The following is a 27066-nucleotide window of genomic DNA, read 5'->3' as shown; positions in this document are numbered from 1 at the left end:
ATACTGAAGGGCTTGAGAAGATGAACCACAGGAATATGATATTTGTCAATCAAGGAAGCATGGATGAAGTTGCCGGCAGAACCGGAGTCCAGAAAAGCGACTGCAGTGAAGGGTGACTTGGTGGGTACGGATAGCTGCACAGATACTGTAAGACGTGGAGAGGAGGAATCCACACCTAGTAACGCCTCTCCCACGTTTACTAGGTGCGTGCATTTCCCGAACGCGGTGGACGGAGAGGACAGTCTTTCAGGAAGTGCTATGAGCTGGCGCAGTATAGACACAAATTCTCGCTTCTACGGTGGCTCCGTTCTTGAGGGGTCAGGCGAGACCGGTCCACTTGCATGGCTTCCACAGCGGGAGGCCCAGAAAAGGGTTGCGGAGAACGCTGGAAAACCGGAGCCAGACGAGGATAGCGTCTAGGACGAGCTCTCTCACTTTCCTGATGAAGTTCCTCTTGTCTCTCGGAGAAACGCTTGTCAATCCTAGTGGCCAAAGGTATGAGGTCACTAAGAGAAGATGGTATATCTCGTGCAGCTAAGACATCCTTTATCTCACTGCTTAGTCCCTTTTTGAAGGTGGCACAAAGTGCTTCATTATTCCAATTCAGCTCTGAGGCCAGGGTACGGAATTGAATGGCGTATTCACCCACTGTTGAGCTTCCTTGAGTCAAATTCAGAAGTGCTGTCTCGGCTGAGGAAGCCCGGGCTGGCTCCTCAAACACACTCCGAAATTCCTGGCAGAAGGACTGGACGGAGGAAGTGGCTGGATCCATGCGGTCCCACAATGGTGTAGCCCAGGCCAGGGCCTTCCCTGTTAGCAAACTAACTATAAAGGCCACCTTGGCGCGTTCAGACGGGAACTGGTTGGCCATAAGCTCCAGATGCAGGGAGCATTGAGACAGGAAGACGCGACACTGCTTGGAGTCACCGTCATATATTTCCGGCAAGGACAGACGGACTCTGGAGCTGCAGGAAGCGGCAGCAGGCTGTGGTGGTGACACTGAGCTGGCGGTGGCGACGCTTGTTGCTGGGCAGACAGGAGTTGCTGCAACATGGCGGACAACTGATTAATTTGTTGTCCCTGCTGCGCAATTTGCTGCGACTGCTGGAACACCAAGCAGAGAGGTCAGTGACGCTTGGCAGAGGTACCTCAGCGGGATCCATGGCCGGATCTTACTGTCAGGATCCGGACTGGCTGGAGGTAGCAGGAGTTGGTGGTGGATCCGCTGTGCCAGAGAGGTGATGACGTGGGCCATACCAGTGGAACGGAGTCTAAGGGGTTACTGGTATTCACCAGAGCCCGCCGCAAAGCGGGATGGTCTTGCTGCGGCAGGTAACCCCCAGGTCATTCCATACAGTAGCGACTCAACCTCTCTGGCTGCTAAGATAAGGCAAGGTACAAGAGGATCAGGCAAAGGCGTAGTCAGACGTAGCAAATGGTCAGGGCAGGCAGCAACGGTTCACAGGCAGTAGTCAGTAGCAACGGGTTCGGCAACAGGCAGGGTAACACAGGAACAAGGAAACGCTTTCTCTCAGGCACAAGGCAACAAAGATCCGGCAGGAGGCTGTGGGAGGAGATGGTACTTATAGGCAGTGCATAGGTGAGGCCAAATTAAGTCAAAGCAGAAACCTTTAACCCTTAATTAACTGATTTGGACCAGGCACCAATCACTGGTGCACTGGCCCTTTAAATTGAAGAGTCCCGGCACGCGCGCACGCGCCCTATAGAGTGGGGACGCACACGCCGAGACCGCGTGACCGGAGCGCTGCCTGGAGACACACGCTGTGAGCGCACCGAGGCAAGCAGGGTGCCCGGAGTGCTCAGGGTAACAGGCTATAAGAAGATTGCCAAGACCATGATACTGAGCTGCAATACGGTGTACAAGACCATACAGTGGTTTAACAGGTTAGGTTCCATTTAGAACAGGCCTCACCGTGGTTGCCCAAAGTAGTTGAGTGTGCGTGCTCAGCGTCATATCCAGAGGTTGTCTTTGGGAAACAGACGTATAAGTGCTGCCCACATTGTTGCAGAGGTTTAAGGAGTGTGTGTGTGTGTGTGTGTGGGGGGGGGGGGGGGGGGTCAGACTTCCTTCCAAAAACTTGTTGTAGACAGGGTTCTGTGGCACATTGAACAGCTGGTAGACCTCTGGGTCAGCAAACAGCTGCTTTACTGACTGTGCTATGGCCTGCTCCATCTCCTCTTCCTCATCATCTGAATGTAGGGGAGTCTCGCAGGCCTCGATGATCTTCATTTTGGAGGACTCTACTTCTGTGTTGTCCTTTCCTTTTCCCCTGCTTGGTACCTGTGGGAGGAAGCAAAGGATATTCCTCCAAAGACGGGGCACCAGCAGCTGGAGGTGGGTTAGGTGCTGCTGGACCAGGAGAGAAAGGAGGCAGGGTGGGGCAGGGGGCGGGAGACAGCCCTGAATTCAGGAGGGGATAGTGGAAAGCTGTCTCCTCGGTGGGAGAGGCCAACGCAGAGGGGCTGGGGACAGGAAGGGCCGGGAAGGTAGGGGTGGGAAGGGCCGAGGCCTGGGCAGGGGTGGGCTGGGTAGGGGCTGGGTAGGTGATGACTTTTGCCTTCTTACCCTCCTTCTTAGCTGGTTTTTCCTTGGCCTTCTGTGCTGCAGGCTCTTGGGCTGGCTTCGGGGCTTTTGCTGCAACAGATGCCCATGTTGTTTTCCTCTGGGGGCAATCCTTTTAGGTGTGAGCTATTTGTCCGCAAAGGTTGCATCTCTTGGTCTTCAGGCAATCCTTAGTCAAATGTCCTGTCACTCGACAGAACCTGCAGGCATCTTCCTTACAGTCCTTATTCTCATGGCCCTTCTTGCCACATCACCTGCAGGCCTGCAGTGTGTCCGGGTAGAAAATCAGGCCTGAACAGTTCCCCAAAGAAAAGGACTGGGGCAGGTGTTGGACCCCATCGGGGATGAAGAGTCCTTGTTCAGGCGTACAATCATGGACAACGTGGCAGTCCAAAAAGCATTTCCGTCCAGGATGTGGGTGGGATCCTTCCCCGCAGTAAAGAAACGCTTCAGGAAGGTAGGTGTCACGATTCGGCTGGCAGGAGGTGGATCCTCTGTGCCAGAGAGGGATTGGCGTGGACCGTGTTGGTGGACCGGTTCTAAGTTGCTACTGGTATTCACCAGAGCCCGCCGCAAAGCGGGATGGTCTTGCAGCGGCGGTAGCAACCAAGTCGTATCCACCAGCAACGGCTCAATCTCTCTGACTGCTGAAGATAAGCGCGGTACAAGGGAGTAGACAAGAGCAAGGTCGGACGTAGCAGAAGGTCAGGGCAGGCAGCAAGGATCGTAGTCAGGGGCAACGGCAGGAGGTCTGGAACACAGGCTAGGAACATACAAGGAAACGCTTTCACTGGCACAATGGCAACAAGATCCGGCGAGGGAGTGCAGGGGAAGTGAGGTATAAGTAGGGAGTGCACAGGTGAACATACTGATTAAGCCTGCTGCGCCAATCAGTGGCGCAGTGGCCCTTTAAATTGCAGAGACCCGTCGCGCGTGCGCCCTAAGGAACGGGGCCGCGCGCGCCGGGACAAGACAGACGGGGAACGGGTCAGGTACGGGAGCCGGTATGCGCATCGCGAGCGGGCGCCTCCCGCATCGCGAATCGCATCCCGGCTGGGAGTGATATTGCAGCGCACCCGGTAAGCAGGTCTGACCGGGGCGCTGCGAATGAGAGGATGCTGCGAGCGCTCCGGGGAGGAGCGGGGACCCGGAGCGCTCGGGGGAACAGTAGGGATGTTGGCTCCTGGGATGTGTGGGTTCCTCATTGAAACTGTAATCCTCCTCTCCTCCCTCTGCACGGGACAGTTCCCAACAAAGCGGGCAAAGTGGATAAGGATAAGAGAAATCAGGCTGGATCTCCTTATCCAAAGCCATTGTAGATCCAAAGCAAGGGGTCAAAATCCAGAAGCAAGGTCGAGCCCTGAAGAAAATCCAACCAGGTGAAGAAAGTGGGTGGAGCTATGCAAATTCTTCCCCAGCAGTTGTAATCCAACAGGAAAAATCGAAGCAAAATAAAATCCTCGGCAGAAAAAGCTTGATGTTGAAAGCAGATGATCCTCAGGAGAAGCTTGAAGACCAGGATATCCTGCCAGGAAAGTCTCTCTTCAAGAGTTTTGCATTTTGAAGAGAAATATGAGCATCTTCAAACGGAAAGTGGGGAAACTCAAGGTCTTTAAAGGGGTAGTCCAGTGGTGAAAAACTTATCCCCTCTCCTAAGGATAGGGGATAAGTTTGAGATCGCGGGGGGTCCGACCGCTGGGGCCCCCTGCGATCTCTCTGTACGGGGGCCAGGCTCTCTGCCCAGATAGCGGGTGTCGACCCCCGCACGAAGCGGCGGCCAACACGCCCCCTTAAGACATCTCAATGGCAGAGCCGGAGATTGCCGAAGGCAGCGCTTCGGCTCTGCCATAGAGTTGTATTGAGGGGGTGTGTCGGCCGCCGCCTCGTGCGTAGGTCGACACGCCCCTTCCCGCGGGCTGTCGGGGCTCCGTACAGGAGATCGCAGGGGGCCCCAGCGGTCGGACCCCCCGCGATCTGCAACTTATCCCCTATCCTTAAGATAGGGGATAAGTTGTTCACCACTGAGTCACCACTGGACTACTCCTTTAACATCCATCAGCTTTTGGATGTCATCATGGAGGAGAGGAAGAGGACTTCAGTGGCAACCTTTGAAGCTCTGGTGAACTCCATGCTCATGAGGCTGAAGGCAGTGCTGGAAAATAATGGTGGGCACACAAAATATTACAGACACTTTGGGCCCAATTTGGACATTTCCACTTAGGGGTGTACTCACTTAGGTTGCGTTTAGACCTTAATTGCTGTGTTGAGTTATTTTGAGGGAACACAACATTACACACTGTTATACAGGCTGCATCACTGAAACCAGTCTCTGGGCCGAACCCCCACAGACATGGCGCCGCGGCAGCAACGGATGCCGCACAGCACCACGCCAGTGTGAACAAGGTTCAAGGCTCACTTACCATGTGCTCCCAGTGTATGTATATATATATATATATATATATATATATATATGGATAAGTATTCTCCTTAGGGAGGAGCACCACTTCTGGTGTATGGAGATTCAAGTTCAAAAAAAGGCCATTAGCACTCCACAGGCTTTCTGGGAAAAGAAACTTTCACAGGTAGCATAGCTGATGTTTAGGGAATGCTACTTGTGAAGGTGTTGTGCTGAGCTGCTTTGCATATCCCTTTTATATATAATTTGAGGGGTGTAATCACTTATGGGAGATATTGTATGTGTGCTAGGAAGATAGAGAATAGAAGGTTCCCAGTGCTACATAAACTTATTAGCAGCGTTCTTACCAATATTTTATAGTGTGCTCTCGCTGCACCCCGACACACATTTCAGATGCGTTTGCTGAGGCATCTGGGCTCCTGACACTTTGGTTCATTTACGACCATTTGCCATTTAAAGGACATCTGCAGCAAAAGACAACTTATCCCCTATCCACAGGATGTGTCTGATAAGGGATAAGTGTCCCAGCGTTCGGACCCCCGCAATCACCCAGATGGGGCCCCCGCATTGCCGCTCTATGTGAGCAGCTAATGCGCGTAGTGTCGACCTACGATAATGGACGCTGCCTCTCCACCTCTCCGATAGAGATACATGGAGGAGGCGTGCCGCTGTGACCGGCACGCCTCCTGCATGGTAGAGCCGCTACAGAGGCATGGCCCTGTGCAGGAGATCAAGGGGGGTCCAAGCGGTCGGACCCCCCCCCCCCCCAAAATCAAACACTTATCCCCCTATCCTGTGTACAGGGGATAAATTGTATTTTGCTGCAGATGTCCTGTAAGCACTTCATCAAATGTGTGAATAGAGTTTGAGTGTCTGTCTCTTTAAAATAATGTGCAGAATCGGAGGTGCCAAGTGGAGATGTAGCCTTACTTATATGGATTGCTATTAATCTAGAAATATGTCCATATTTTGATCTCTGCCAGCTGTGCAGCTTACACCTAGTAAGCCGGTATGATATATAAATATGCCTATACTTAGGCTTAGTTTCCACTTGTTTCTTTTTCTGACCAAAAAAAACCAAAAAAAAAACGCCAACGCATTTTCCTGCATTTTGGCGTTTTTTTTTCCTGCCGTTTTTTCTTGCGTCTTTGCCATTGTGTGGAAACCGTTTTTTTTAAGAATTTTGCTTGGTACGCAATAAAAAAAAAAAAAAAAAAAGGATGCAGTAGGGATGGAAAAATTGTAGTTAACAAAATGTATATTTTTTGAGAACAAAATTTTTATTAATTTTTAAACAGGGACCAATTTATGTAAGCGGGCAGGGACCTAAAAATGTGGCTGTCAATATTCAAAATGTAGAAAGGGGCCATTTAATTGTAAAAATAATATATTTTTTACAATGAATTTTTTTATTAGTAATGTATTTTAATTATGTGTTTATGAAAGTGAGTGTTTTTTTCTTCTTCTTTTTTTACATTATTTAGGCACTACTACTACTCCCAGCATGTAACAGACTGTTCCATTCTGGTAGTAGTAGTAGTCCCTGTACTAATAGACAGATCACCCCGGGTGTCACTCCTGACACCCGCTGCGATCGTCCTTTATATTGCTGAGATGCGGAGTGGCTCTATACAGCGCACCGTATCTCTGCTATGAACTCTGGGCCGGCCAGTGATGTGAATATAAATTCACATCACTTATTCATATATGCCGCTCAGAGTGGTGATTGGTCGGATGGTGCCAGCAAATCACCGCTATGAGTGGCATATATGAATAAGTGATTTGAATTTATATTCACATCACTGGCCGGTTGTATAGTGCAGAGATGCGGAGCGCAGAAGAAAGCCGCTCCGCATCTCAGAAGGATGAAGGACAATCGCAGCAGGTGTCAGGAGTGACACCCCTGTGATCTGTCCTTAACTGCAGGTACTACTGCTCCAAACATGGAGCACCCTGTGCGTCATGCTGGGAGCAGTAGTACCTGCATTAATAGACAGATCGCAGAGGGTGTCACTTCTGTGATCCTCCTGTATAGGCTATAGAAGCGGTACCGCACTTCTCTGCTCCCCTGCCCGCACTATATCCTTCTGTGATGTTAAGTTCTCTTTACTTCGCAGATTGATATATGCCACTGAGAGTTGTGATTTGCCAACACCATCTGCTTTATACATTTTTAATATTGTCGGCTACATTTTTAGGTCCCTCATGTAAATTGGTCCCTTTTAAAAAATTATTAAAAATTCTGTTCTAAAAAATATATAAATTTTGTTAAATACATTTTTTCCATCCTCTCCCCCCCCCCCTTTTTTTTTTAAATGGTACCCTACGAAATGTAATAAAAAAAAAGGCATCTACATCACTTTTTGTATTGCTTAAGTCCAAAAATGAATAAAAAAACACCTGCAAAAATCCCAAAGTTAAAACCCACATGGAGTTTTATTTCGCGTTTTTTCACTCCCATAGACTTCTATGGAAGAAAAAAGCCACGATTTTGGTGAAAAAAACGTCATAGTCTCAACATGCTGCGATTTAAAAAAACTGCCAAGGAGCAGAAAACGCCAAAGAAGAAAAAGGCCAAGTGGAAAAGGCATTTTGCGTTTTCCTATTGACTTGCAGCTAACATCTGGCCGCAGCGTTTTTTTTTTAACAGAAAAAGGGCCATGCGGCAGATTTGGCATTTTTATTGTCATTTTTGCCACAAAAAAAAAACAAGTGGAAACTTTGCCTTAATATGTTGTCTCCGATAAGTGTGCCTGTTAGGCTTACTTCACGTCAGGTAGAACAAAGGATAGCTTTATTAAAACAATGCAACGCGTTTCACCGCAGGTGCGCTTCATCAGGCATAGCTAACAAGGAAGGGGTTGGTCTTTATATACAGGTAGGATATTAACCCCTACCTAAACTTTTTAAATTACACAACATATATACAAAATCAATTAACAAGGTCCACCGGCAATATGCCTAACATGAATTTTACACAAAAATAGATAAAAAGAAAGAATTTCATGTAAAAATACATAATTTAAACTAAAAACGATTTCATTTTACAAAAAGATCTTTTTTCTTATACAAAATTATAATAGACATTTATAGATGGTGTATGCATATGCCTATGCACATAAACGATTATATAATAATCAATATTCTAATATTCCTCTATAATTTTATCTTAATTATTAGCTTGAATTTTTATTGATTCTTTAAATATCAATTTTTATATTTGTTATACATTTTTATTTTATGAATTAAAATTTGAATGCAAATGAATTTACATATTTGAATAGCCAAACATATGTGTATGGAATATTAATAAATGTGCAACGGCATTGGCATTTTGACCATCATAACAATTTACAGAATAAGTAACTCAACATATGCTAATATATGTGGACACCCGCGTAAATCTGCGCGCACACACACACGTACATGCAAATGTATACACATCTAAGAATTGTTGAGAGAGGGATCATGTGAATCAGTGTCTGAGGATGGATCCAATCCTTGCACACACTGCACCATTACAGACACCGATCATCCAACCTACCTCCCACAGGATCACTCATTATTTTCACACCATTCCAAATATCCTTGGTAAAATGAGGGTGCATGTGTGTGTGTGTGTGTATACCCCAATACACTGTTTCTGACCCCGCAGAAGCCCCCAGGAAAGGCAGGGGGAGAGAGGCCGTCACTGCCCGTTTCTCTCGACCTGCCTGTCCTGTGGTCTAGAGCCCTGCTGCCGCCGCTTCTCTCCCCCTGCTATCGGTGCCGCTGCCCCTTCTCTCCCCCTGGCTATCGGCGTCGCTGCCCCGTTGCCGTCGCCGATAGAGAGGGGGAGAGAAACGGTGCCGGCAATGAGGCAGCGGCGCAGATAGCCAGGGGGAGAGAAGGGGCAGCAGCACCCATTGCTGGCGCCGCTGCCCCGTTGCCTCCCATTTCCCCGGTTTTATAATTACCTGTTGTCGGGGTCGGGTCCGCGCTGCTTCTGGCCTCCGGTGTGGCATTCCTTCTTCGTTGCTATGCGCTGTGAGACGCAATGACGAGTGACCTCTTCAATGTGACATCACTCGTCATTCCGCCGCGCCGTGCAGCACATAGCAACGACGCAGGGGACGCCACACCGGAGGCCAGAAGCAGCGCGGACCCGACCCCGACAACAGGTAATTATAAAACCGGGGATATGGGAGGCAGCGTCGCTGGCAGTCTCTGGACCCCAGGAAAGGCAGGGGTAGAGAAGCCGGCAGCGACGGCAGGTCTCTGCACCTGCAAAAGCCGCTGCAGTTCATTGATTTAAAGCGCCCGCATTAAATCACTGAACTGCAGCGGCTTATCGGCGTATAACACGCAGATAGACTTTAGGCTAAAAAAATGCATGTTATACGCCGATAAATATGGTATATATATTCTCCATCCAGCACTGATGTCTATATACTAGAGAATCACTCACATCTGTCATTTCTTATTAGGTGACACTAAGCATGTCTTGTCCTGATCACTGTATATATCTCATATATATATATTATATTCTCCATCCAGCACTGATGTCTATATACTAGAGAATCACTCACATCTGTCATTTCTTATTAGGTGACACTAAGCATGTCTTGTCCTGATCACTGTATATATCTCATATATATATATATATATATTCTCCATCCAGCACTGATGTCTATATACTAGAGAATCACTCACATCTGTCATCTCTTATTAGGTGATCCTAAGCATGTCTTGTCCTGATCACTGTATATATCTCATATATATATATTATATTCTCCATCCAGCACTGATGTCTATATACTAGAGAATCACTCACATCTGTCATTTCTTATTAGGTGACACTAAGCATGTCTTGTCCTGATCACTGTATATATCTCATATATATATATATATATATTCTCCATCCAGCACTGATGTCTATATACTAGAGAATCACTCACATCTGTCATCTCTTATTAGGTGATCCTAAGCATGTCTTGTCCTGATCACTGTATATATCTCATATATATATATATATATATATATATATATATATATATATATTCTCCATCCAGCACTGATGTCTATATACTAGAGAATCACTCACATCTGTCATTTCTTATTAGGTGACACTAAGCATGTCCTGTCCTTATCACTGTATATATCTCATATATATATATATATATATATATATATATATATTCTCCATCCAGCACTGATGTCTATATACTAGAGAATCACTCACATCTGTCATTTCTTATTAGGTGACACTAAGCATGTCTTGTCCTGATCACTGTATATATCTCATATATATATATATATATATTCTCCATCCAGCACTGATGTCTATATACTAGAGAATCACTCACATCTGTCATTTCTTATTAGGTGACACTAAGCATGTCTTGTCCTGATCACTGTATATATCTCATATATATATATATATATATATATATCCTCCATCCAGCACTGATGTCTATATACTAGAGAATCACTCACATCTGTCATTTCTTATTAGGTGACACTAAGCATGTCTTGTCCTGATCACTGTATATATCTCATATATATATATATATATATATATATATATATATATATATTCTCCATCCAGCACTGATGTCTATATACTAGAGAATCACTCACATCTGTCATTTCTTATTAGGTGACAATCTGGTTGGACAAATCCTCCTGGATAAACTTGGGCACAACCTTCCCCCAGAGCTGACAGGTAAGTGCACATTATATAACCTCTTATAGTAAGAATCCTCCCAGTATCCATGAAGCTGAACCAATACAACCAGTAACATATAAAGCAGATGGAGCAGGTGACGCTGGAGGGGGTTCTGCTCACTAAGGCCTCAGTCACACACACTGTGCAGCATGTAGCAATATATGTGTGTGCAGTAAATATAGGAATACAGTGATCCCTCAACGTACAATGGCCTCAACATACAATAGTTTCAACATACAATGGTCTTTTCTGGACCATTGTAACTTGAAACCAGATTCAACATACAATGCTATGGAATCTGCAAAACATATCAATGGTTGGAAGAACCGACCAATCAGAATGGACATTTCGCTCGTAAAACTCCTGCATTACTAAAGTGCATGCACTGACTGGTGTCTGGTAGCGCCCCCTACAGTACAGGGAGGTATTACATGTTCTGTACTCTTTACCTGTATTACTGAAGTGTATGCACTGACTGGTGTCTGGTAGCGCCCCCTACAGTACAGGGAGGTATTACATGTTCTGTACTCTTTACCTGTATTACTGAAGTGTCTGCACTGACTGGTGTCTGGTAGCACCCCCTACAGTACAGAGAGGTATTACATGTTCTGTACTCTTTACTTGTTTTACTGAAGTGTATGTACTGACTTGTGTCTGGTAGCGCCCCCTACAGTACAGGGAGGTATTACATGTTCTGAACTATTTACCTGTATTACTGAAGTGTATGCACTGACTGGTGTCTGGTAGCGCCCCCTACAGTACAGGGAGGTATTAAATGTTCTGTACTCTTTACCTGTATTACTGAAGTGCATGCACTGACTGATGTCTGGTAGTGCCCCCTACAGTACAGGGAGGTACTACATGTTCTGTACTCTTTACCTGTATTACTAAAGTGTATGCACTGACTGGTGTCTGGTAGCGCCCCCTACAGTACAGGGAGGTATTACATGTTCAGTACTCTTTACCTGTATTACTGAAGTATATGCACTGACTGGTGTCTGGTAGCGCCCCCTACAGTACAGGAAGGTATTATGTGTTCTGTACTCTTTACCTGTATTACTGAAGTGCATGCACTGACTGGTGTCTGGTAGCGCCCCCTACAGTACAGGGAGGGATTACATGTTCTGTACACTTTACCTGTATTACTGAAGTGTATGCACTGACTGGTGTCTGGTAGCGCCCCCTAAAGTACAGGGAGGTATTACATGTTCTGTACTCTTTACCTGTATTACTGAAGTGTATGCACTGACTGGTGTCTGGTAGTGGCCCCTACAGTACAGGGAGGTATTACATGTTCTGTACTCTTTACCTGTATTACTGAAGTGTATGCACTGACTGGTGTCTGGTAGCGCCCCCTACAGTACAGGGAGTTATTACATGTTCTGTACTCTTTATCTGTATTACTGAAGTGTATGCACTGATTGGTGTCTGGTAGCGCCCCCTACAGTACAGGGAGGTATTTATTACATGTTCTGTACTCTTTACCTGTATTACTGAAGTGTATGCACTGACTGGTGTCTGGTAGCGCCCCCTACAGTACAGGGAGGTATTACAAGTTCTGTACTCTTTACCTGTATTACTGAAGTGTATGCACTGACTGGTGTCTGGTAGTGCCCCCTACAGTACAGGGAGGTATTACATGTTCTGTACTCTTTATCTGTATTACTGAAGTGTATGCACTGACTGGTGTCTGGTAGCGACCCCTACAGTACAGGGAGTTATTACATGTTCTGTACTCTTTATCTGTATTACTGAAGTGTATGCACTGACTGGTGTCTGGTAGCGCTCCCTACAGTACAGGGAGGTATAACATGTTCTGTACTCTTTACCTGTATTACTGAAGTGTATGCACTGACTGGTGTCTGGTAGCGCCCCCTACAATACAGAGAGGTATTACATGTTCTGTACTCTTTACCTGTATTACTGAAGTGTATGCACTGACTGGTGTCTGGTAGCGCCCCCTACAATACAGAGAGGTATTACATGTTCTGTACACTTTACCTGTACCAGGGTTAGCTGCTCCTTTGGACACCAGGTGAGGGCGGCTCCATTTTACTTTTTTAGGACATTGCGTGTTCTGTACAGAACCCTGAAGAAGCTCCTGTCCTCTACATAGACCAGTGTTTCCCAACAAGGATGCCTCCAGCTGTTGCAAAACTTCAACTCACAGCATGCCCGGACAGCCTTTGGCTGTCCGGGCATGCTGGGTGTTGTAGTTTTGCAACAGCTGGAGGCACTCTGGTTGGGAAACACTGACATAGACAGTGATTACAGCCCCCAGCAGATCTTTATTACTATTATATATAAGGATTTGCTTTATCTATATTAGTTATCTATTTATTTTTCTTTAATCCTCACTTTTTCCTATTTTTGGATGACATTTTAGTGGCTTCAGAACCAATTACCAGGTTTCCTTAGAGTTCTGGTCTCAACATACAATGGTTTCAACATACAATGTTCATCCTGGAACCAATTAATATTGTAAGTTGAGGGAGCACTGTATTCTATAGGTGCACAGTATATTTCATTATTATATGATGTACAGTATATAACAACTGCATATGGGTGTGTAGTATATAATGGCATTACATTTAAAGGGGTATTCCAGGCAAAACCTTTTTTTATATATCAACTGGCTCCGGAAAGTTAAACAGATTTGTAAATTACTTCTATTAAAAAATCTTAATCCTTCCAATAGTTATTAGCTTCTGACGTTTCTGTCTAACTGCTCAATGATGATGTCACGTTCCGGGAGCTGTGCATGATGGGAGAATATCCCCATAGGAACTGCACAGCTCCCGGGACGTGAGTCATCAGAGAGCAGTTAGACAGAAAACAGCAACTTAACTTCAGAAGCTAATAACTATTGGAAGAATTAAGATTTTTTAATAGAAGTAATTTACAAATCTGTTTAACTTTCCGGAGCCAGTTGATGTATAAAAAAAAAGTTTTTGCCTGGAATACCCCTTTAAGTGTGCATTTTATTTGTGTAATGTGGGTTTGAGCAAAACACAACATGCTACCCATGGACGAACTATTGGGCAGCAGAGTCCAATGTGCTCCCCTGTGTTTTTAACCATGGCTGGTAGGACATTTACTGCTAGGGGTCCAGCTGGCATCTGCTCAGACTAGGAAAGGAATACAGGCGCAGGCCAGGGGGGTAAAAGCTACACTAGCACTAAGAGACAAGAGGAAAAAAACAGTGTCAACTAGCCTGGTTAGTAATATGGTGTCCCAGTACAGGACACGGTCCTGTACTACCTTTAGGCCCTGTCAGGTTCACTCCCTCATTAACCTGGGGGCTCCCCTGCTGGGTCTCCCCGTCAGGTCCCCTCCCATAGACTTGCATAGCAGGGGCAGGGGGTGATGTCACATGGGGGCGGAGTCATGACGTCACGATACTCCGGCCCCGTGGTCGCCACCCGGCTGTTTGTGAGCTGGCACCGCGGCGTGCAGCTCAAACAGGTGGGTGGCGAATACAAGATTGCGGGGGTCCCCAGCGGCGGGACCCCTGCGGACAGATATCTTATCCCCTATCCTTTGGATAGGGGATAAGATGTCTCAGGGCCGGAGTACCCCTTTAACCCCTCAAGGACGCAGCTCATTTTCACCTTAAGGACGCAGCCGTTTTTTCAATTCTGAGCACCGTCACTTTAAGCATTAATAACTCTAAGATGCTTTTACCGATTGTTCTGATTATGAGAGGTTTTTTTCGAGACATATTCTACTTTTTTTTGGTGGTAAATTTTCGGCGTTACTTGCATCCTTTCTTGGTGAAAAATCAACATTTCATGAAAATTTTGAAAATGTAGCATTTTTCTAACTTTTTCTAAGTTAGTTCATTGGATTCTTGTGATATTTCCACAGGTAATATGACGTCGATGACCATAGGGCCACAGTCTTTATAAAATTAGAACCCCTAAAATTAAAAGATGAATGTTGAAATCTCTATTGAAGATGTATTTTAGCTAGTGCTACCATCAAAACATTTTTGGCACAGGCCCAGCAGCATCACTAAACGATGTAGTTGCTGAATGACACAGCCTGGATAAGGTAGCAGCATGAGTATACAAGAGGGCATCACAACCGCTTACATTAAAAGGTGAATGTTAAAAACTCTATTGGGCATGTATGTTAGCTACCATCAAAAAATTTTAGGCCCAGCAGCATCAGTAAGCCATGTAGTTGCTGAAATACACAGACAGGAGCAGGCAGCAGCATGAGTACACAAGAGGGTTTCATAACCCCTAAGATTAAAAGATCATTGTTGAAATCTCTATTGAAGATGTATGTTAGCTCGTGCTACCATCCAAAAATTTAAGGCACAAGCCCAGCAGCATCAGTAAGCCAAGTAGTTCCTGAAACACACAGCATGGAGCAGGCAGAAGCATGAGTACACAAGAGGGTTTCATAACACCTAAGATTAAAAGGTGAATGTTGAAATATCTATTGAGCATGTATGTTTGCTAGTGCTACCATCAAATTTTTTTTTAAGCCCAGCAGCATCATTAAGCCATGTAGTGGCTGAATGACACAGACAGGATCAGGCAGCAGCATGACTACACAAGAGGGCTTCATAACCCCTATCATTAAAAGGTGAATGTTGAAATCTCTATTGAAGATGTATGTTAGCTAGTGCTACCATCAAAAAATTTTAGGCACAGGCCCAGCAGCATCAGTAAGCCATGTAGTTGCTGAATGCCACAGACAGGATCAGGCAGCAGCATGAGTACACAAGAGGGCTTCACAACCCCTATCATTAAAAGGTGAATGGTAAAATCTCTATTAAGCTTTAGTGATGTCGCGAACATAAAATGTTCCGATCGTGAATGGCAAACGCAAGTTCGCGAACGTGCGAAACGGGCGAACCGCCATAGACTTCAATGGGCAGGCGAATTTTAAAACCCACAGGGACTCTTTCTGGCCACAATAGTGATGGAATAGTTGTTTCAAGGGGACTAACACCTGGACTGTGGCGTGCCAGAGGGGGATCCATGGCAAAACTCCCATGGAAAATTACATAGTTGATGCAGAGTCTGGTTTTAATCCATAAAGGGCATAAATCACCTAGCATTCCTAAATTATTTGGAATAACGTGCTTTAAAACATCAGGTATGATGTTGTATCGATCAAGTAGTGTAAGGGTTACGCCCTTTTCGCAGTGACAGACCAAACTCCCCGTTTAACTCACCGCAAACAGTCCATTTGCACAACCGCAAACTCTCCATTTGCACAAGGTTGGATACTCATCCTCACTGATGTCATTGAAGGTCTCTTCCTCCACCAAGCCACGTACAACACCAAGGGTCCCCGAAAGATGACAGCAAGCCCCCTGGGATGCCTGCTGTGTTTGGTCTTCCACTTCCTCAAAGCCACCTTCCTCTTCTGACTTCAATACTTCAGACTCCTCTCTCTGCGTTATTATAAGGTGTGTTAAGTAGTACTATTCCTATCAGTTTAATCCCTGTTATGTCCCCTATCAGGGGACATGTATATGGCATTGATTTTAGGAACCGGGAGATGGAAAAAGATGCTTGGTCGGACCTCCTACTTCAAATTTGGGGCACTGCGCGTGCAGTCTAATAGGAGTGGTGTGTTAAGTAGTTCTATTTTTATCAGTTTAATCCCTGTTACGTCCCCTATTTAGGGGAGGTGTATATGGCTTTCACTTCAACTGGGGCAAAATGGACAGAACCAAGAGGACTGTGATGTTTAAGGAGCCCTGCAAGGGTGGGAAAGGAATCCCCGATATCCCCACTCTGCTGAGGGCCTCCTTTGCATGTGTCAGCAAGCAGCGAACTCTTGTTGAAAAGACTGGCTCAGCGGGCAGGTCCATGTCTCCCTTGTTCCTCATGCCCCTCTGGAGATAGCTGGGCTGGGACAGGTGGGACAGCTCCATTCTTTACAACTGGAACACTCCCTGGTTCTATGGGGATGTTGTCCAGTTTGTGAGGGAGCACCAGCTGGAGGATCTGAAACCGGACCTGTGGAAGCCAAAGACAATCTACAAGCTCATCCGAGCTAAAGACTTGTTGGAGCTTGTTCTGGGGCTCCCCACCGCCACGGTAGAGACTGTTTGGACTAATGTGGCTTCAAAGCGGCTTACCAATGGACATAAGGATTTGTCGTGGATGGCCATTAAGGGAGGATTGTCTCTAAGGTCGTTCATGTATGCCCGCAACCTGTGTAGAACCCGGTACTGCCCCCCGGTGCCCCTTCGTGGAGGAAATATCTTTGCATGTGTTTTGGCAGTGCCCCTTTGCACGGGGTCTGTTGGATGCCCGGGAACACGAACTCAGAGACTCTGTAAGAAGGAACTGCCTATCATACCATTCGGTGCTTTACGCTTTGCGCCATGGCCGTGTAGGAATGCCTGAAATGGCCACACACCTTCCTGGCCTGCTTCAGGATGTCCTGTAAGCCTGGGTACTTGTCACGATTCGGCTTCCAGGTAGTGGATCCTCTGTGTCAGCGAGGGATTGGCGTGGACCGTGCTAGTGGACCGGTTCTAAGAGGCTACTGGTTTTCACCAGAGCCCGCCGCAAAGCGGGATGGTCTTGCTGCGGCAGTAGCAACCAGGTCGTATCCACTAGCAACGGCTCTACCTCGCTGACTGCTGAGAAGGCGTGGGACAGAAGGACTAGGCAGAGGCAAGGTCAGACGTAGCAGAAGGTCGGGGGCAGGCGGCAAGGTTCGTAGTCAGGATGGGTAGCAGAAGTTCAGGTACACAGGCTTTGGACACACTAAACGCTTTCACTGGCACAAGGCAACAAGATCCGGCAGGGGAGTGCAGGGGCAGTGATCTGATATAGTCTGGGAGCAGGTGGAAGCCAATTAAGCTAATTGGGCCAGGCACCAATCATTGGTGCACTGGCCCTTTAAGTCTCAGAGAGCTGGCGCGCGCGCGCCCTAGAGAGCGGAGCCGCGAGCGCCAGCACATGACAGCAGGGGACCGGGACGGGTAAGTGACCTGGGATGCGATTCGCGAGCGGGCGCGTCCCGCTGTGCGAATCGCATCCCCAACGGCCATGACAGTGCAGCGCTCCCGGTCAGCGGGACTGACCGGGGCGCTGCAGGGAGAAAGACGCCGTGAGCGCTCCGGGGAGGAGCGGGGACCCGGAGCGCTAGGCGTAACAGTACCCCCCCCCCTTAGGTCTCCCCTTCTCTTTGTCCGGTAACTGCCTCCCCTGGGATGAGGACACCGGGAAAGAATGGAGGGTTTCCTCAACGGCAGGCAGTACAGCAGGAGTGGGAATGGGGAGGGAGGGCAGAGGGCGAGGCCTAGCACGGGGCAGTGTGACACCAGGACGGGGGCCATGGGGAGGCACAGAGGCTTGCCTGACGGGACTGGGAGGGGGGGAGAGGCATTTCCTGTGGCAGGCAGAGTCCCAGTTCCTGATCTCCCCGGTGGTCCAATCAATGGTGGGGGAATGAAGCCGGAGCCAAGGCAGACCGAGGAGGACCTCAGAGGTACAGTTGGGGAGAATGAAGAACTCAATCCTCTCAAGGTGGGGTCCAATAGACATGAGGAGGGGCTCTGTGCGGTAACGCACGGTGCAGTCCAATCTGGCTCCGTTGACCGCGGAAATGTAGAGCGGCTTGACGAGACGGGTCACCGGGATGCTGAATTTATTAACAAACGACTCCAAAATAAAATTTCCAGAGGCACCGGAGTCCAAGCAGGCCACGGCTGCGAGGGAGGAGTTGGCTGAAGAAGAAATCCGCACGGGTACCGTGAGACGTGGAGGAGCAGACTTGGAACCAAGAGACGCCACACCCACGTGAGCTGGGTGCGTGCGTGCGTTTCCCAGGCGTGGAGGACGGATAGGGCAATCCACCAAGAAATGCTCGGTACTGGCACAGTAAAGACAGAGATTTTCTTCTCTACGGCGATTCCTCTCTTCCTGGGTCAGGCGAGACCGATCCACTTGCATGGCCTCCTCGGCGGGAGGCCCAGGCGTAGACTGCAAAGGATGCTGTGGGAGAGGTGCCCAGAGATCTAAGTCTTTTTCCTGGCGGAGCTCTTGGTGTCGCTCAGAAAAACGCATGTCAATGCGGGTAGCCAAATGGATGAGTTCTTGGAGGTTGGCAGGAATCTCTCGTGCGGCCAGCACATCCTTGATGCGACTGGATAGGCCTTTTTTAAAGGTCGCGCAGAGAGCCTCATTATTCCAGGATAGTTCAGAAGCAAAAGTACGGAATTGTATGGCGTACTCGCCAACGGAAGAATTACCCTGGACCAGGTTCAACAGGGCAGTCTCGGCAGAAGAAGCTCGGGCTGGCTCCTCGAAGACACTCCGGAGTTCAGCGAAGAAGGCCTGGACTGTGGCTGTGGCAGGATCATTGCGGTCCCAGAGCGGTGTGGCCCAAGACAAGGCCTTTCCTGAAAGAAGGCTTACTACGAACGCCACCTTAGACCGTTCTGAAGGAAACAAGTCCGACAACATCTCCATATGCAGGGAACACTGAGACAAAAATCCACGGCAGAGTTTAGAGTCCCCATCAAATTTGTCCGGCAGGGACAAGCGGAGGTTAGGAGCGGCCACTCGCTGCGGAGGAGGTGCAGGAGCTGGCGGAGGAGATGGTTGCTGCTGTAGCAGAGGCAGAAGTTGCTGTAACATGGCGGTCAACTGCGACAGCTGCTGTCCTTGTTGGGCAATCTGCTGCGATTGCTGAGCGACCACCGTGGGAAGATCAGCGAGACTTGGCAGCGGCACCTCAGCGGGATCCATGGCCGGATCTACTGTCACGATTCGGCTTCCAGGTAGTGGATCCTCTGTGTCAGCGAGGGATTGGCGTGGACCGTGCTAGTGGACCGGTTCTAAGAGGCTACTGGTTTTCACCAGAGCCCGCCGCAAAGCGGGATGGTCTTGCTGCGGCAGTAGCAACCAGGTCGTATCCACTAGCAACGGCTCTACCTCGCTGACTGCTGAGAAGGCGTGGGACAGAAGGACTAGACAGAGGCAAGGTCAGACGTAGCAGAAGGTCGGGGGCAGGCGGCAAGGTTCGTAGTCAGGATGGGTAGCAGAAGTTCAGGTACACAGGCTTTGGACACACTAAACGCTTTCACTGGCACAAGGCAACAAGATCCGGCAGGGGAGTGCAGGGGCAGTGATCTGATATAGTCTGGGAGCAGGTGGAAGCCAATTAAGCTAATTGGGCCAGGCACCAATCATTGGTGCACTGGCCCTTTAAGTCTCAGAGAGCTGGCGCGCGCGCGCCCTAGAGAGCGGAGCCGCGCGCGCCAGCACATGACAGCAGGGGACCGGGACGGGTAAGTGACCTGGGATGCGATTCGCGAGCGGGCGCGTCCCGCTGTGCGAATCGCATCCCCAACGGCCATGACAGTGCAGCGCTCCCGGTCAGCGGGACTGACCGGGGCGCTGCAGGGAGAAAGACGCCGTGAGCGCTCCGGGGAGGAGCGGGGACCCGGAGCGCTAGGCGTAACAGTACTTATGCACAAAGCGTTGTGTGATTAGATTACACACGTGTCAACTTGACCAAATTCAATGCCGCCAACAAATTTCTTCCGTTGTCACAAACCACTTGTGACAAGCCGATCTCCAGTTGTTGCGGAGTCAGCCACTGATCCACCTGTGCGTTCAGGGCGGACAGGAGTGCTGGTGCGGTGTGACTCTCTGCTTTCACGCAAGTCAACCCCAAGGCGGCGTGACACTGCCGTATCCGGGATGTGGAATAGCACCTGTGGAGCTGGGGGGGTGCCGTTGATGTGGAGCAAGACACAGCAGCAGAAGAGGACTCAGCCGAGGAGGTTATGGAAGAGGATAGAGTAGGAGGAGTAGAGGAGGTGGCAGCAGGCCTGCCTGAAAATCGTGGTGGTGTCACCAACTCCTCTGCAGAGCCACGCATTCCATGCTTGGCAGCCATCACCAGGTTTACCCAATGTGCAGTGTAGGTGATATACCTGCCCTGACCATGCTTTGCAGACCAGGTATCAGTGGTCAGATGGACCCTTGCCCCAACACTGTGTGCCAGACATGCCAAGGGTACCTTCCACTGCGGTGTCCCAATAGCTACAAATTTTTTGAACGCCTCAGACTCCACCAGCTTGTATGGTAAAAACTGGTGGGCTAAGAGTTCAGACAAGCCAGCTGTCAGTCAAGGGGGTGACTTTGTGACATTGGCTTCTTACGCTCAAACATGTCCTTGACAGACACCTGACTGTGGGCAGATGAGCAGGGACTGCTCAAGGCGAGAGACGGAGTGGCGGATGGTTGAGAGGGGGCAAGGAGGACAGCAGTGGTTGACATGGCTGAAGATGCTGGACCTTTGTGTGCTGTTTGTACTGACGTGTTGATCCCATAGGCGTTTGTGATGTGACATCATGTGCCTTCGCAAAGCAGTTGTGCCTAGGTGGGTGTTGGACTTCCCACGTCTCAGTTTCTTTTGGCACAGGTTGCAAATGGCCTCGCTGTTGTCAGAGGCAGACACACAAAAAAATGCCACACTGCTGAGCTCTGCGATGATGCATTCTGGTGGTGGCAACAGCATGCGTTGATTGGGGTCCCGTCTGGCTTACCCTGGGTGTCGATGCATGCTGTCTGACTGTGCCACTAGCTCCTTGTGACGACCTCCCCCTGCTTCCAACTTGTCCCCTCCTCTCTGTCTCCCCATCTGAACATTCCCCCTGTTCTTCTTCTCTTCTAGCGGGCACCCACGTGGCATCCACGGACACATCATCATCATAAACCGCTTCACTTGTATCTGACACCTCAAGAAAGGAAGCAGCAGCGGGTACAACATCATCATCATCACACCGTACGTCCATGTGTGTAATGCTGCCTGACTGAGACATATCCCTGTTATCTACATCCTCTGGCAATAATCACTCATGTCTTCAAACTGATGTGTAAATAACTCCTCTGACTGATCAAGTGAAGCGGCTGTGGTGTTAGTGTTGGTGGTGGCGGCAGGTGGGCAAGTGGTAGCATGAGAGGTGACCGAAGCTAAGCTGGAGGAGGAGAAGGATGGTGCGTCACGGTTCCGAGCGGAAGCTGTAGAAGATTGGGAGTCCTGTGTTAGCCAGTCAACTATGTCCTCAGAACTTTTCAAGTTCAGGGTACGTGGCCTCTGAACACTGGGCATTATTCTAGGGCCAAAGGGTATCACAGCACCACGACCACGATGGCCCCTGCGGGGTGGCCTGCCTCTGCCTGTCATTTTTTTTCAATTAGTGGTACTATGCGTGCAAGCTACTGTGACAACAGATATGAGTGGCACTGTGCACTGGCAGAAGTTGGCAGAGTAGACGCTGTAGGCCTGACACACACGCTTGCAGACAACTAACTGCTATTCAAACTATTACAGTCAAAATTGTATTTTTTTTTTATTTTATGTACACTACTGTTACAACAGATATGAGTTGCACTGGCCCTGAAACGCACTTGTGTGACGGAAACTGACTGATATTATTTCGCAGCCCAAAAAGTTCGGGTTTTTCGGGTTTTTATTTTCTTTCGGATACATTTGGTATTCGGGTACATTCGGGTAAATCTTTTTTAAGCAGGGGACCATTATCGAGAGCGTGTGCGTGCAGGAAAAGAGGGCAGCCGCAGAGATCGGAACAATGGAAGACAGGTAAGATAATAAAATTTTATGTGATTTTATTAATACATAATGTAATGTTGAATGAATGAGTAAATGAATGAATGAATGCTGTATGAAGGATTGATGTGTTTGATCGATGTGTTTGATTGTCGGGTGATTTTTGTATTTCATGTCATGTCACTTGCGCGCCGCTAACACTGTTACTGTTAACAGGGTGCCTCCAGCTGTTGCAAAACTACAACACCCACCCAGCATGCCCTGACAGCCAAAGGCTGTCTGGGCATGCTGGGAGTTGCAGTTTTGCAACAGCTTGAGGCACGCTTTGGAAAACACGCGCAAAGCTTTTGAATTCATTTTCAAATTCCGCCTTTGGCTGTCAGAGCATACTGGGTGGGTGTTGTAGTTTTGCAACAGCAGGAGGCATCCTGGTAACAGTACAGTGTGTAGCGCAACAATGTTAGCGCAAGGACCACGAATGCATTCCTTATTTTGTTATTCTTATTATCGTGGCTATTCGGGAATGGTCAAAATATGTTTTCGTGCATTCGGATCGGTCCGAATGCCCGAAAACGGTAACATTTGATAAATTAGCATTCGTGCCAAAACGAATTGCACAAGTCTAATGTACACTACTGTTACACTAGATACGAGTTGCACTGGTGTGACACTGTGCCCTTGCAGGCCCTGAAATGCACTTTTGTGAAGGAAACTGACTGTTATTATTTCACAGTCAAAAAAGTATTTTTTTTTAAATGTACACTACTGTTACACAATATATGAGTTGCACTGGTGTGACACTGTGCCCTTGCAGGCCCTGAAACGCACTTGTGTGAATGAAACTGGCTGATATTATTTCACAGTCAAAAAAGTTTTTTTTTTTTTTTCAAATGCAAGCTATTGTGACACCATATATGAGTGGTGGCTGTCAGGATTCGACTGGCTGGAGGTGGATCCTCTGTGCCAGAGAGGGATTGGCGTGGACCGTGCTGATGGACCGGTTCTAAGTTGCTACTGGTTTTCACCAGAGCCCGCCGCAAAGCGGGATGGTCTTGCAGCGGCGGTAGCAACCAGGTCGTATCCACCGGCAATGGCTCAACCTCTCTGACTGCTGAGATAGGCGCGGTACAAGGGATTAGACAAGAGCAAGGTCGGACGTAGCAGAAGGTCAGGGCAGGCAGCAAGGATCGTAGTCAGGGGCAACGGCAAGAGGTCTGGAACACAGGCTAGGAACACACAAGGAAACGCTTTCACTGGCACAATGGCAACAAGATCCGGCAAGGAAGTGCAGGGGAAGTGAGGTAATATAGGGAAGTGCACAGGTGAACACACTAATTAAAACCCATGCGCCAATCAGTGGCGCACCGGCCCTTTAAATCGCAAAGACCCGGCGCGCGCGCTCCCTAGGGAGCGGGGCCGCGCATGCCGGGGCAACACAGACGGGGAGCGAGTCTGGTAAGCGGGTCGGGATGCGCACCGCGAGCGGGCGCGTCCCGCAACGCGAATCGCATCCCGGCTAGTGACATTATCACAGCGCACCCAGTCAGCGGGTCTGACCGGGGCGCTGCGAACAGGAGAACTCTGTGAGCGCTCCGGGGAGGAGCGGGGACCCGGAGCGCTCGGCTTAACAATTAGATTACACAGAGGGGAAAAAAGCAGACTGATGTTCTTTTTGGGGTGCTGTCCTTACAGCAGAGATCAGATGATTCCTTCAGGACTGTAGTTGACACTGAATACACTAGCCTAGCTATAACTTTCTCTATTAAATCAGCAGCAGCTACACTATCCCTCGTCTCACTACGAATGCAACTTCAGAATGAAGCTAAAATGGAGTCTGTCCAAGAGGTGGGAGGGTCTGGGAGGGAGGGTCTGCTGCTGATTGGCTGGAATGTGTCTGCTGACTGTGAGGTACAGGGTCAAAGTTTAGTCAATGATGATGATTAGGGGGCGGATCGAACATCGCATATGTTCGCCTGCCGATGCGAACAAGCTATGTTCGCCGGGAACTATTCGCCGGCGAACTGTTCGGGACATCTCTATGAAGCATGTATATTAGCTAGTGCCACCATCAAAAAATTTAAGGCCCAACAGCATCAGTAAGCCATGTAGTTGCTGAATGACACAGCCTGGAGCAGGCAGCAGTATGGGTACACAAGAGGGCTTAATAACCCCTAAGATTGAAAGTACAGATCCCAATCACTGATCTCTGTGCCGAAGACCTGGCCAAATACTTCAAAACTAAAATCGATGACATTCGTGATGAAATCCTTTCCCAATCCCCTAAAAGTTCTGATCCAATTCCCAGCCACGTCTCCTCTTCATCACTCTCAGTTTTTGAGCCTGTAACGGAGGATGAGGTTTCCAGGCTCCTCTCCTCCGCCTGCTCTAGTGACCCCATGCCTTCACACCTCATCCAGTCTCTCTCTCCTGCTATCAGCTGTCACCTAACTAAAATCTTTAACCTCTCCCTCTCTTCTGGGGTCTTTCCCTCCTCCTTCAAACACTCTATCATAACCCCACTATTGAAAAAACCATCTCTGGACCCGTCCTGTGCAGCCAACTATCGACCCGTCTCAAATCTCCCACTTATCTCCAAACTCCTGGAACGCTTGGTCTACTCCCGCCTTATCCGCTATCTCTCCGAGAACTCTCTTCTTGACCCCTTACAGTCTGGTTTCCGCTCCCTTCACTCCACAGGAACGGCCCTAACCAAAGTCACTAACGATCTTCTGATGGCCAAATCAAATGGCAATTTCTCTTTACTGATTCTCTTGGACCTCTCTGCGGCTTCTGACACTGTGGATCACCAACTCCTCCTCAGTAGTCTCCGCTCCATCGGTCTCAAGGACTCTGCTCTCGCCTGGTTATTGCTCCTATCTCTCTGGCCGCTCCTTTAGCGTGTCGTTTTCTGGCTCTATTTCTTCTCCTCTTCCCCTTGCTGTCGGGGTTCCCCAGGGATCGGTCCTGGGTCCTCTACTCTTTTCACTCTACACATCCCCCATTGGAAAAACAATCAGTAGATTTGGTTTCCAGTACCACCTCTATGCTGATGACTCTATACCTCCTCCACCAACATCACCCCTGCACTCCTACAGACTACCAGTGACTGTCTCTCTGCCGTCTCAGACATCATGTCCTCTTTATACTCTGAAACTAAATCTTTCTAAAACAGAACTTCTTGTTTTTTCTCCATTAACTGATACTATACCTAACCCTGACATTTCCATCTCGGTATGTGGTACTACCATAACTCCCGGGCAGCAGGCTCGCTGTCTTGGAGATATACTTGACTCTGATCTGTCTTTCACTCCCCATATTCAGTCTCTTTCACGTTCTTGTCACCTGCATCTCAAAAACATTTCCAGAATCTGCCCGTTTCTCACTACTGAAACTGCTAAAACTCTAATTTTAAGCGCTGCAGAATCTGTAGGCACTATATAAATAAATAAAGATCAATGTTGAAATCTCTATTTTGCATGTATGTTAGATAGTACTACCATCAAAAAATTTAAGGCACAGGCCCAGCAGCATCACTAAACCATGTAGTTGCAGAATGACAAAGCCTGGAGCAGGCAGCAGCATGAGTAAACAAGAGGGCTTCATAACCCCAATGAATGAATGATCAATGTTGAATTCTCTATTGAGCATGTATGTTAGCTAGTACTACCACCAAATTCCTATAATACAAACCAGCCTTACTCTGATTTCAAAGGACAGATTCAAGCACAGATGTATTCAGTTTCTGGCCCCTTTGGTGCCTATTTTCCATATAATGATGCAGATCCATCCTCTTCTTCAAAGCAGAATCCAGTGCCAAATCCATACTCTTATAGCTCTAGTGGGAATACAGGATGGCCATGGAGTTCTTGGCAATAATAACAAAAACACGATGAAAGATAAAACAAGACAATGATCTATGGATTCAATATCTGAATTTTTAATTGCAGTTGACTACTTGCATTAGGACTATTTATGCCAATGACATTTGTAGTTTTTGCCACATTTCTTACCTGTGTTAACTTTTTTGTATGTTTTTGCATTATATTATCTAAAGTTCAGATGTCTCGCCAGTATTTCATTTTTATAAGCAAAATACTTATTTTTATATATTTTAAAATTTTTTATACAAGAGTTTTCCTCAGGGCACTTGCTTAAAGTGTCTATACCTATTTTATATATTTGTTTGTTAGGAGTCACAATATATGATTTTATGTAATGTTTTGTAAGAAAACATGCCCTTTGAAAAAGTTTGGGAGTTTGGTGTTCCCCAACAATGGGAAAAAAATTTATTTTAATTTTTGCACTACACCAGCAGTACACAACTGTCACGAACCGGCAGGACTGGTAGTGGATCCTCTGGACCAGAGAGGCGATGGCGCGGGTTGTGCCAGAGGACCGGTTCTAAGTGGTTACTGGTTTTCACCAGAGCCCACCGCAAGGCGGGATGGACTTTCTGCGGCGGTAACCACCAGGTCGTATCCTCCAGTAGCAACTCGACCTCTCTGGCGGCTGATATGGCGTGGTACACAGGGAGCAGGCAGGAGCGTAGTCGAACGTAGCAGAGGTCAGGGCAGGCGGCAAGGGTTCAAAGGCGAGTAGGCGGTAGCAACGGGGTCGGCAACAGGCAAGGCAATACACACAATATGGAACGCTTTCTCAGAGGTACTAGGGCACAAAGATCCGGCAAGGGCAAGAAGGGACAGGTGCCTTTTATTGGGAAGGACAGGGAAAGTGAGGAACCAGCGCACCAATTATCGGTGTGCTGGCCCTTTAAATTTACTGAAGGCGGCGCGC

General features: G+C 48.0%; 1 protein-coding gene across 4 annotated transcripts in view; it reads left to right on the top strand.

Annotated features, from left to right (window-relative positions):
* LOC130358175 (NACHT, LRR and PYD domains-containing protein 3-like) overlaps positions 1-27066 on the top strand; it is a 215317-nt gene that overhangs the window by 116827 nt on the left and 71424 nt on the right. For 3 of the 4 annotated variants that reach the window (XM_056561041.1, XM_056561044.1, XM_056561040.1), the window contains exon 5: positions 10639-10704. The exons of the other annotated variant lie outside the window; for it this stretch is intronic. In XM_056561041.1, the coding sequence (XP_056417016.1) occupies positions 10639-10704 (66 nt within the window). The remainder of the gene's footprint in view (positions 1-10638; positions 10705-27066) is intronic. 4 annotated transcript variants of the gene reach the window in all.

The sequence above is a fragment of the Hyla sarda genome, chromosome 2 (assembly GCF_029499605.1).
Source record: "Hyla sarda isolate aHylSar1 chromosome 2, aHylSar1.hap1, whole genome shotgun sequence".
Taxonomy (NCBI): domain Eukaryota; kingdom Metazoa; phylum Chordata; class Amphibia; order Anura; family Hylidae; genus Hyla; species Hyla sarda.
The sequence above is the reverse complement of the archived record's forward strand: the minus strand, read 5'-3'. Positions and strand labels throughout refer to the sequence as shown.